Genomic DNA, 12,700 nt, shown 5'->3' with positions numbered 1-12,700 from the left:
GGCTTTTGAAACACTTGGAGCTAAATGGTGTTCTTGTGGCAGAAAGATACTAAGATAGCATAATGTGTGTTTGTTTGAGAAACAAGCAAACATTTTCTAGTTCTCATTCTTGGGTAAATTCTCAACCTACTTCATACAATGATTTTAAAGTATAGTGGTTCTGTCTGGAATATTCCAAATCCAGAAATACTGAATTTCAGAATTATTTCAAAAACTTTTATACCTGTTTAATGCTACTTTCTTAGTAAAGCTGTCTGAAATGGAAGGGTAGATGAAAGACATACTCTTTCAAATCCTTTACAGACAGATTTTCTATGTGAGAGCCATACTGTCTGTGCTCTAGTGAAATAAATCCCTTTCTGTGGTTAAAGGTTTCTAAGCAAAAGGGAGAGATATAGTTATGGATGCTTTTTATTTTAAAATATTTATGGTTGTTCCCTCAGGGTTTGAGCAAAGTCCTAAAGAGGTTGGTTTAGCAGTCTTTAAGCAGGAATGCTTATTGAACAACAGGTTGCTAAATAGTTGGGTCATTTGTCCTTTGTGATTGATTCCCGTAGGTATTCCGGCCTTATGCGAAGCACTGGCTTGGTCCATTGCTGCAGCTTGTTGTTTCTGGAAATAATGGAGGTGAAGGGATTCATTACATGGTAGTGGAAATAGTAGTTACAATACTTTCCTGGACAAGTGTAGCCACTCCCAAAGTAAGGAAATATGAAATTAATTTTAATTGTTATTGAGACTGTTTGGTAAAGAATGACTGAGTTTGGTTTTATGAGAGCATAAATAATTTTATACATCAATTCTTTTACATATTAACTTCAAACATAACTTGTTTACTTACTTGCTTTCATAAAACAATATATGTCTTCTTGGAGTCACTACATTTATTTTTGGTACTGGTTTTTATAGGGGAATATTAAGGATGAGATTTTGGCTAACAGATTGCTTGAATTCTTGATGAAGAATGCATTTCACCCTAAAAGAGCTGTGTTCAGGCACAATCTGGAAATCATAAAGACAGTTATAGAGTGTTGGAAGAACTGTCTCTCCATACCTTACAGGTAAACATTTGGACAATTGCTTTCCTTTACCAGTATTTCAAAAATATAAGTGAAGGGTATCAAAGGGCATGGGAAAGTAAATTAGGTACATTCAGCTGCAATAGTAAACTTTTTGTCCTTACAGTGAACAACAGAACTTCAGATCCAAACTCTCCAAAGATTGTAAATTAATTTGAAAAACAACGAGGAGAGATGGGAAAACATGTAAAGGATTATAGCAGCAGCAACAAAAGCAGGAGTAATTTCTGCAAAGACATTTTTTTATTTGAAGTTTTGAATATTATCACTGAATATTGGTGCACTCTTAGTATGACTTGTGCTATCTGCCATGCTTATGAGCATGTCAAGAATTTCTGTGGGCTTACAATCTCTTTTCAGTTGTTTTGGTGTGGGTTTCTTTGCAATGACTTCTTCACTGAAGCTAAATATCCACTGCTTTCTGACAATATCCCTTTGAGTTGTATGTGTGCATATATATCCCTGTGTACAAAGACAGTGAGTGATTTACAGTGTGTCTATTTTGGGGTTTTCATGTATGTAATTCCTTTTGTGTTTTTATCCAACAGTTTAATATTTCAAAAGTTTTCTAGTGGAGACCCTGATACAAAGGATAATTCAGTGGGAATTCAGCTGCTGGGAATTGTTCTTGCTAACAATTTGCCACCCTTTGACCCAAAGTGTGGAATAGATCGTGTCAGGTGAGAAATGCAGGGGTTTTTTTCGGAATGATCTTGAAAAAATCTTAAGCCAAAGAGACCAAGTTTAATTCGTCAGCCGGAGGTGTGGGACCTTGTTCTTTGGAATCCTTTGCGATCATCTGGCAAATAATATTTGCCATATATATATATAATTATTTTCTATATATTATTATCATATCTATATGTATAATAATACTTTCCTATCGACAAATTGCAGACCACATTTATTTTGGAACGTATGTAGAAGGTTGTACAGTTTTTTACAGTGGGGGCCAGGGTTGCAGTTTTGTGGAAATTCATAGAGTCAGGAATTGCTGAAGCAGATATTTGAGACACTGCAAGTGGAAAATGCATGTTGTACTATATTCAGCTCTTCTGAAAGCAGTAACTATTACTCTAGCCAGCTCAGATGAATTTTTGCTTCAGTTTAAATTTGTGGCTTACAGTAGGTCTGTCTTTTGTGCTAGGTATTTTCAAGCTTTGACCAGCAACATGGGCTTACTAAAGTATAGAGAAGTTTATGCAGCTGCAGCAGAAGTTTTGGGACTTGCTCTTCAATACATTGCTGAGAGAGGAAATGTAAGTGAACTGTATTTTGTGTTTGACCTTTCCTGTCTTTATTTTATATTAATCTTTTATATGACTACTCAATTCAGATCCAAAAAATGAATATATTTAAAACTCAGCAGTTTTTATCCAACAGATTAATTAAAAATTCAAACTACTAACTCAACAGGAAAAGAATTTGAGGGCAGACTAAGTGTAGAATTTTTGCCTTGCTCCTTTGGAGCTGACAGTGAATGATCTCTTTCTGAAGGTTTGTTCAACTTTTGCCAGCCAGCAACACTTGCAGGGTATGTTTTAAAGTTGAGAGGTTTTTAAGAGGATAAGAAAAGCATGTTGGGAGGTTTAGAACTACTTTCCCCACTTAATTGCATTCTGGTTGTTTTTTCACAGTTTGTAAAGCATATTTCACAAATCTTTGTTAAGTCTTTCTCAGTCTTACAAGTTCCATTATAAGTAGTATTTTGAATAAATGAGCAAAGATGGTGTAAATTTTATCCTGAAGAAGGCTTATTCCTTTGATGTTAGTTACAGGTTGCTGGTTGTTTTTCACCTTTTCACTAAAAATGTCTGATTTTTTACATTAATTCGTTGGAAATCTTCCATACTGAATGAGATGCTGTTTATTATTTATATAAGCACCCTAAGCAACTTGTACTACAAAATTAAGGTGTTCCAAGCCAATGATAGGAAGCTCACAAATATATTTTTTTAAGCAGGAGTCTTGTGTTTTAGCCAGGCAGACCTGTACAGGACCCATGAAACACCATAAAGGTTACGATGAGTTGGCTGGCTCTTCCCTAGTGAAATGCACAAGAATCAAACAGTATAGCACTAAAACCATATTTCATTAAGGTAGTTAAGATTTTCATGGCTATCCTTGTCTAAATGTCTCATTTTCTCATTTTCAGGTACTTGAAGATCCAGTTTATGATTGTGTTATAAAACAATTGAAGCATCATCAGAGCACACAACATGATAAGTTTATTCAATGCTTGAATAAAGTTGTTAAGAATTTTCCACCTCTTGCTGACAGGTATGTTATGATTTAAATGGTATGTTGGCTGTAAATGTAGAGGGGTAATAGAGAATAACTTGCTTTTCTTTGTGGGCTTCTGGTTATGTTCAGGTTTATGAATGCAGTATTCTTTTTGATACCCAAACTTCATGGTGTGATGAAAACCTATTGTCTGGAAGTAATAATGTGTCGGGCTGAAGAAGTTCCTGATCTCCACTTGCAGTTAAAGAGTAAAGACTTTATCCAGATCATGAATCATAGGTAAGTAGTCATGTGGTTATTATGGATAGTTCAAGTCTCTTGATAATATTTTCTGTGCTTCCCACAACAATTTTACATTCAGAAGCATTTATAATTCACTGTCACTTTTTGGTCATTGTTCCCCAAATTTGACCTAATGTAATGTGGGAGTTAAATGGTTAGCTCATTGTGAGAAATGAACAAACACCCCTAAAACACCTTAGGGTGAAACACCAAGGGGATGTCAATTTCTGTAATTTGTATTAGTTTACTTATATTCTTACTCTTAGCCTGAGTGTAAAAGTATTTACCTAAAACCCTTTTTGCAAAACCAAATATTGTTTAAATGCAGACTGATCTTCTGGTTCTCTATGTAGCAGTGATGAGAAATGCAATGTAACTGGTTTGTTTGTTTTTTTTTTTTCCCTCTTCTTTTAGGGATGATGAAAGGCAAAGGGTTTGTTTGGATATCATTTACAAGATGCTGTCTAAATTAAAACCTCTAGAACTTAAAGAGCTTCTGCCTGGAGTGACAGGGTTCATTTCTCACCCATCTGTAGTATGTCGACAGCGCATGTATGATATCCTGATGTGGATTTATGATAATTACAGGTGTGTGTTCACTGGAGATGTTGTCTTTCAATGATTTGTCACAGGCAGAGTGAAAGTTTTTGCAACAGTCCTCCAACTTCATGTCCCTCAGTGAGGGATTTTTCCAGTTGTCAGAAGAATATAGTCTGATTTGCCTAACTGGCTCTGGCCTTTGGTGACAATTTTATCACTTCCAGTAAGGGATAAATACTTGGACCAAAACTATGATTTTGCATCACCACAGCAGCATGGCATAAGAGGTCTTCACTTTGATGCTCCAGCTTTTTTTCTTGTTGCTGGAATTTGTAACTGGTGAAAATTATACATTAAAGAAATTACCTTTTAGGTAGAAGATACATTAAGGCACATGGGCATGATCTGGATCACTTAGATCTGGTAGTATAGAGAATGTCTTTCTGTTTGACCCCTTAGAATAGGGAACAGGTACATACTCAGTTTGACAAGTGGGTTGCTGCTGAATTATCTAATTTAGTTGGGTTTTATGTGCTTTTTCCCGAGATAACTCTTTGAAGGGACATTTATTGCAAAGAAAAAGTACAGTCAATCTTTACTCCAGCATCACTTGTGAAAAGCATTCTCTACCTGTTTCTACAGATTCAACTTTGCAAACTTCATAATAAATAGCTAACATATTAATTAGCTTATTAGATAATTTATTTTATAAGTAGTGGAGATATAAGGTATTTTTGGCAAGGAAGACCTCATGTGATGTTGTTATGCCAAGCTGACATTTTTATCAGCGGGCATATTCCTCCTTTTGGTCTGACCATCCTCATCCTCTTATTTTGCTATGGATTGTTTGAGAGAAGTCATTAAGAGCTATTTTTCTCCCACCATCAGTGATCCAGAAAGTCAAGCAGATGATGATTCTCAGGAGATACTCAAAGTGGCAAAAGAAATGCTGCTTCAAGGACTGATTGATGAAAATGCTGAACTGCAGTGAGTAAAGAGTATTGTGATAACTGTCTGAAATAAAAATACCTCAAGTTCTCTTACTTTGTTTGTAGCAAAAGAGTTGATTAGAGGTTTCTTTAAGTATTTCAATATAAAAGAGTAACAATAAGATAATGCCATTTTCATTTCTTCCAGTAAGTTAATTTATAAAATTTTGTACCATGATGTTACACCAAATGTAAGTGAAGCATTTGAACAAATTTCTAAGCTGTGGCAAGGTTGTTTCATTATGTTAAATCTAATTCTGCATTAATGCTCTAGAGTTTTTGAACAAGGAGGAGCCTGCTATACACAAGCACACAACAGATTAAATGTTGGATTTTTAGAAATTCTTTTGATGAAGAAAAAGATGAAAGAGGAGATCTTGGTGCTTCTGCATCCATAGCACTTCTCAAAAGGAAAAAACTTGGCAGAAAATATTTTTTGAGAGTAAACCTCTTATATGAGGCACAGAACATAGTAGATGAATGAGGAATTCAGTGTAATTCAATGGAAGATTAATGGCATGGAAGTGTTAGGTTAAGGCCTTAAGAGCTTATTGTTTTGGAGTTTTTTGCTGGTTGGTTTGAGGTTTTTATTCCCTATTTAACTTGGCTTTTTTAGAAGTCTGGGTGGGGGGTGGTTCTGTTTGAAAATAACCAAGAATAACTTTATTCTTTGCCTTTACAGATTAATTGTTAGGAATTTTTGGAGTCATGAGACAAGGTTGCCCACAAACACTCTTGACCGCGTGCTGTCATTGTTAAGTTCTTTCTATTCCACCAAGGTTGAAACACAGTACTTGAGTCTAATCACAAATTTTCTGCTTGAAATGACTAGCAGGAGCCCGGATTATTCCAGAAAAATATTTGAGCATCCCCTATCTGAATGTAAATTTCAGGTGAATTGTACTTTGCTGTCCTTTATGCAACTATGTGACAAATTCTGCTCTTTAATGTAGTTACGATTTAGAAAATATGGCACAATGAAGGAGATTTTTCAAAGTGTTTTGTGTTCCAAAGTTAACAGGTGCATCAGTTAGGAGTTGTGCACAGTATCAGAAGTTTGAGATTTCGTGGGGGCAATAATTGTACTTTATTTTTTAAAAAGTATATTTAATTCAAATAATATACCAAGAATAGCTGATTTGTAGAGTACTGAAATGCTAAAAGAAGAGGGTAGCAGAGAGGAGCACCATCAGCTGGAGGAATACTGTCAAGAAACAGGAATACTGGTGCAAGAGCTGAAAATCTGTCCTCAGCTGACCAGTCTAAATTAGTGAGCTTTTTTTACTGAGCTATTGAGAACTTGTACATGTTTGTGGTTTGTTTGGGGTTTCTTTTATATATCGTCAAGTTCTTCCCTTATACCTGAGAGAGTATTTTGATTTCTGGACTGTAATTTCTGCCGTCCTGCTCAATGAAGAAATGCAGAAGGCCCCCATCTTTATTGTTCTACTTAAAATCGTTCTTTGTTCATAGGACTTTGTAGTTGATTCCAGCTGGCGTTACCGAAGTACTGTGCTCACACCAATGTTTGTGGAGTCTCAGGCTTCTCCAAGTACCCACAGGAATTTGTCACAGGACAGATCCTTTTCTCCTTCTGGGTCAGTCAGTGGGCAAGTGAGGGCTACCCAAAAGCAATATGAATTTACACCTACACAGCATGGCAGTAAGTCAAAACCAGTGTTTTCTGAAATTTTCTTTTTTGCTGTAGGAATTATGTCATTTCTGTTGCATATGATTTTTTAATGTTAAAATGTAAATATGTTTAGTATTTTTTTACCAGGTTTTTTTTCCTTTTTTTTTTTTTTTTTTTTTGGTGTGTGGTTATAAGAAAAAAGTCACTTTTTTTTTAGTCTTATACATATTTTATGTTCTGCCTAATGTAAAAGAAACACTATCTTACCTAGCAGCTTGAAATCTGTTCTGCCCTTAAACATTAAGAAATTATATTTTTGAGAGAGAAAACATACCTGCCTCATAGATGTTTTCACTTTATTTGTATCTGAGTATATTACAGATTTTTGGCAATTTCTTGTTACAGGTGGTAGAAGTTCTTTTAATTGGCTAACTGGAAGTAGCATTGACACATTGGCAGAGTATGCAGTTCCTTCATCCTCTGAATCCTTGTCTTCATCCATGCTGTTGGTTAGCAAAAAGAGTGAAAAATTTAAACAAGCAACCTTTAAACCAGTGGGGCCAGATTTCGGGAAAAAAAGGTTGGGTTTGCCTGGAGATGAAGTGGACAGCAAAACTAAAGGTGTGTAAGCATTATTGTACAATTTCCATGCAATTGGTACACTTTTATAAACCATCATTGTCAGTTATTTGACTGGCAGTCCATTGTCTTTGAGACAGTCCAATTGAGGTTCACCTTGAGAGAGTTTGTTTCCAGGAGTGTGTGATGATACATAACATGTAAAAAGCTAGGATTGTGCTCGGAATTGTAAAATTTTATGTTGCTCATTGAAAGAACTGACTGGATGATAAACTAGTCAGTGTGATATCTGCATTCCTACCTCTCCCTAAGAGGATCACAGCATGAATATCAGACAGTTCTGACCCTTCTGTTTTAAATTTTACTCTTTAGAGAAGAGATCTCTTTAAACATATTTTCTAAACCATTTCGGCTGTGGTGACATGATTTCCAACATTTTACAATCTATCATTAGAAGTTCCTTGCTTTTTTCTGAGAATGCTCCTTCTTCCACCCAGTCAATAAGTGAAAAATATCAGTATTGCTCTTAAGTGATTTAGGATCCTTCTCCCTCTTTAATTGTTGTCTAATTTGTCATAAAAATTTTGACCAAAAGGATGATGTTAGGAGTTCAGGCATAGAGCTAATAAAAATCAACCTTTTCAGTACCTGAGAGGTGTTTCAGGGCAGTCATGACTAATGGACATATTAATGCAGTTCATGCAGAACTAGAGAAATAGAGAGGTCAGTCTACCTTCTAGTTTGTCCCTGGTCTTCTACCCTGGAGAATACCAGTTACAGTGGTATGGTTTTGTTTGCTCACTCTTCTTTTCTAGGAAGTGGACTGAGCTGACAGTTGGTTAAGTGGACTTTCCCCATGACTGTCCCGAGCAGGAGTTGATCCAGTGGCAGTTCTGTAATCATACTTTAAAAATACAGTACAATATTCTTACTACACAATATCTGAATATCTTTTAGCACCTCTTTTATTGAGGGAGTTATATACTTTCTGGAATATAGTGCAAATGCCATACATGCCTTTGAGAGCTTAAAATAAATCTGGAACATGGGGCATATTTGTTTGTGAGTTTTAGGGTCTTTCCCTCTACAATAATTTAATCTTTATGCCTCATCCATGCAGTTAAAGTCTGTATATAAATGCTTATTATCTCTTCTCCTAAGAGCAACTTAATTTTTTATTGTTGTCTAGCTTGTTGAAAGGCCTTGTATTTACTTGCTAGTAAATACAAAGATGATGTTTGTTTTTATATTATGCTTTTGCCTTAAATCTGAAAGGAAAAGCTGTGGACATGATCATATCTATATCCTTAGGTATAGAAGAACGAGCAGAAATCCTGAGACTGCGGAGACGTTTCTTGAAGGACCAAGACAAACTCAGTCTGATTTATGCCAGAAAAAGTCTGGCTGAACAAAAAAGAGAACAGGTTTGTCAATCCAAATGGGTTTAAAACTTCAAGTCTTGATGCCATTTGCAGTCTTGTACTTCATCTCTTGTAATAACTTTGTGAAGAAAGTGTAGGTCTAAGGTACTCATTGCTACTTTAAGAGCCTTAGAAGGTTTAATTTGAAAATAATGCTATTTGTGGCCTTTAAGCTAAATGATGTTACTTAGCATGGGTGAGAAAAGAGCTGGATTATAACACTTCCACTACCACTTAAAGTGCATTAAATGATTTTTTATGATGGGAGTCCCTAACAGTTACTGGGAAGCCCTTTACAGTTGTCATTCTGGAAACAAGGAGCCTTAGAGCTGCAATACACTGCAGAAATGGTTGGAGAACATTATTCTGTGTCTGAAGGTGAACTCAAAAATGTGGCACAGCTGATGGACTACCCAGAACTGGTTTGAACTTTGAACCTGAAGGAATATCAGTAATAATCATTTGCTAAGTGTTTCTCAAGGCCAGAAACTTACTACTTTGTGGGTTTTCTGGTTGTATTATGTACTTACAATAAATCTAAGTGTTTTTAAGGTCTGTAGTAGTTTTTCAGAGGTTCTTGTTACTAAAAATAACACATGTTATTGTCAAAAAATGATAACATTTAGTCCCAAGAGCAAAGGAATCCAGGATTGAGAGCTACCAATTTGAGACACTCCTGTAATACTCTGCAGATGCAGACAACTGTGTAAAGAGAACTTATGTCTGGAAGAACCACACAAACACCTCTTTTAGCCCATTTATGTTTACTTGCAGGCTAAAGCTGTCATTTCCTCCTACTGTACAAGAGAGAACCTGTAAATACGCTCTGTATGGCAGTCCAAAATACAACCAACAAAATCCCCTGTCTTTTAAACACTTCCAGTGATTGTGTTTCCTCCATGTCTGTGGAAGGCTTGTTCCAATGCCTGACCATTCCTTCAGTGAAAAAATATTCATAATATCTAATTGAAACCTCTCCTGGCACAGCTTGAGGCCATTTCCTAACTATTTTTTAACATGATTAATGCATTTCAGGAGATGCAATCTGAGCTGAAGATGAAGTATGATGCCCAGGTTACTTTGTACAGAAGTTACCGAGTGGGAGACCTTCCTGACATCCAGATTGAGTACTGCAGTCTCATTGCCCCTCTGCAGGGCCTTGCCCAGGTCTGGCTGCTTTTCAAAGGTCACTTGTGAAGTTTTCTGGTCTTGTAGGGAAAGTGTCATGTAGCCAGGCAATCACTTTGAAAATTGATTTGTAGTTTTGCAGTCAACCACTGTGATACACTTTTAAAGACTCTGTTTTGAGGGGATGTTTTTCCTACCCCTGTGCTGGTGCAGTGTTCAGAGAAAAGAGGCTTTGTTGTTTTCCTCACCTGAGCAGTTAAGGACTGGGTACATCAGCTGTTGTCCATTTCCTGCAGGTTCCTCTGCTTGAGAAACAGATGGTGGTCTCTGCAGACATTGTTGCAAAGGACACCTCACTGTTCAGTAACAAAACAGCCATTTCGTTTCTCTCATATGTCTGTAATAGACTTGTAAAATACAAATTAGTGTGTCTAAGACTGGACTCAGACTGCTCAGTAAAGCTGATCTAATATTCCTTTTCCTACATGAGAGTGATGGAAACTATAGACTGAACTGAACAGTAGACTGAAGCCCATTTTACAGTCTTTGGGAAGTCACAGGCTTCCTGATTACCTTTGTATTTCATTACTTTTGATAAGTCCCTTATCTCTCTGTAAAGGACAGAAGTAGCACACTCATGAGTTCTCTGACAAGTGTTAGATAAAGAGTTATACCAAATTCCAGACCCAGGATAGACCAAGATGCATGGGATTATGTTACACACACAAATGTGTTTCTGGGTTGAAAAAATGCCTTTAAACCTCAGATGAAACTGTCTGTTCACAGTCCTGAAACTCACTTCATGGACTGTGATGTCCCTAACATGATATTTGGTGTCTGGTTCCTGTAATGGGGGTTGTGAGTATGTGAAAATTGCAAATTCCACCCTCTCCACTGACACTCTGGCCTGAAAATCTGCATTGCCTTGGAGTTTCTTTAAGTTGAAGAATTAAAATGGGGTTTGAATGGGTAGTACAGTAATTCCCAGCACAGATGAGATGCATGCCAGACTAAATAGTCCACTCCCAAAGAGTGTTTAGGTACATGGTGGGTCATACTTTTTAATTTTATTTAATAGTCTGTTGTGTCACAGCAAAATTCAGTGACCTTGCTGTTATTGTTGTAATTTACAGAAAGATCCAACATTTGCCAAGCAACTTTTCTGCAGTTTGTTTAGTGGAATTTTTCTTGAGGTAAAAAAATCTAAAAACCCTTCTGAGAAAAACACCATTGTCCAGAAGCTGCTGAACAACTTCAATAATTTCCTCAGTATGAGCCTGTCATACTTTCCACCCTTCATTGCTTGCATCCAGGTAAATCCTCATATGTGGCATGAAAGTAACTGGATATAAATGTCTCTGTCTGAATGTGTGATAAACCCAGTGAAGGTCAAATACTGTCATCAAAGTTTAGACAGAGATGGAAGGAGAATTGTTAACCAAATGGGTATTTCAAGTGACACTTAAGGTGAAAAAGGCAGTTCATACCTCTGAATTGATTTTTCAAGGTTTCTAGATTTCTGATCTCTAGAGTTTGAGTCACCTTTAATGTTTTAATTGCATCAGTAACAAGAAGATGTTTGATTACAAATGAAAGCTATTCCAATTGAAGTGGGAATTGAGAACAATTGAAGGGGTTACGTGGGTGTTGTGCTTATCTTCCTGTTTCTGGGAAGTGCTTACTGAGGAATTCTTTGATGTCTTGAGGATATCAGTAGCTGTCAGACCGTTTGTTGTTAGCCTCTCGTTTATTTTTTTCAAATTAGTCCCCTGAAGTAGTTGTCTGGGGATTTTCAGTAATGAAGGAAGGGCTCACCAGAGGATGAGTGTGTGCACCACAGTTTTCTCACTGGGTTATGAGAATATACTGACCTGAAATAGATTGTGAATTTCATCTTTTAACCCAGTTTTCAGGGAGATAAAAAAAACTTGTCCCAGCACCTGTTAAATACCCACTGTCACTGTGTTGAATGATTCTTATCAACCATTTTGATGTTGTGTTGGATTCCTAGGTCTAAAGGAATCTTTTTTTCAGTGGCAGCTAATGGTTTCTTTTTTGTTATGTTAAATTTAAATGCTCTGTGACAGTAGGTATCAGCCCAAATACAAGGGAACCATCTAGTTCGAACCAGCTTTGTAAACAGAGAGAAACTTTGCTTCTTAGCACTTGTAATTACACATCTGAAAAAATGTAATTTCTTGTTTACTTTTTTTCTGTGCAGCTGCATAAAAGGTCAAATACTATGGGGATTTTTGTGGGCTGTCTTGGTATTTTTTGAGCCAGCGTCTCACAATAGCTATCTGTTAATATTCCCTCTTGACATTGCATTTGTTGGTTCTGTCTTGATGATATTATTTGTGTTGAATTATGCTGTCTAGACCCTGCTAATAACACTGTTGCATTAGGCTACTTTTTTTTCTGAGTAGGCATAAAATGACGACTTAAGTAGTAGGTAAGTTCAATTTCATCAAAAATACGGACTTTGTAAGAGCAATAAGAGCATCCCCCTGCCATCCTCATCAATAACAAAAGCACAATACCATGAAGTCCAAACAGCCTGCAAGCAGTGAGAGAAAGTTTTTTCCCAGTAGGGAATTGAGTTCACATTGATCAAGAGAGCAGCGTGGGGGAGTGTGAGCAGGAGCTCAGCAGTGTCAAGGCTTTCATTTGACGCACAAATGTGAGTCCTAGTGGCTTGGCCATTTGGAAGTATAGCTTTTCATTCCTGTATACCAACAGCATAATAAATACTGGCTGGTTTCAGAAAGGCTTCCTGCTTTACTGCTGTTTCCTTCTGGTTGTTTG

General features: G+C 36.6%; 1 protein-coding gene across 2 annotated transcripts in view; it reads left to right on the top strand.

Annotated features, from left to right (window-relative positions):
* Positions 1-12,700, top strand: part of PRKDC (protein kinase, DNA-activated, catalytic subunit) — an 80,778-nt gene that overhangs the window by 41,731 nt on the left and 26,347 nt on the right. For both annotated transcript variants that reach the window (XM_072924025.1, NM_001271321.2), the window contains 14 exon segments: positions 558-701; positions 910-1,061; positions 1,628-1,759; positions 2,227-2,338; positions 3,235-3,359; positions 3,453-3,602; positions 4,020-4,193; positions 5,034-5,132; positions 5,817-6,027; positions 6,608-6,797; positions 7,173-7,388; positions 8,658-8,770; positions 9,803-9,934; positions 11,029-11,208. In XM_072924025.1, the coding sequence (XP_072780126.1) occupies positions 558-701; positions 910-1,061; positions 1,628-1,759; positions 2,227-2,338; positions 3,235-3,359; positions 3,453-3,602; positions 4,020-4,193; positions 5,034-5,132; positions 5,817-6,027; positions 6,608-6,797; positions 7,173-7,388; positions 8,658-8,770; positions 9,803-9,934; positions 11,029-11,208 (2,130 nt within the window).

The sequence above is a fragment of the Taeniopygia guttata genome, chromosome 2 (genome assembly GCF_048771995.1).
Source record: "Taeniopygia guttata chromosome 2, bTaeGut7.mat, whole genome shotgun sequence".
Taxonomy (NCBI): Eukaryota; Metazoa; Chordata; class Aves; order Passeriformes; family Estrildidae; genus Taeniopygia; species Taeniopygia guttata.
The sequence above is the reverse complement of the archived record's forward strand: the minus strand, read 5'-3'. Positions and strand labels throughout refer to the sequence as shown.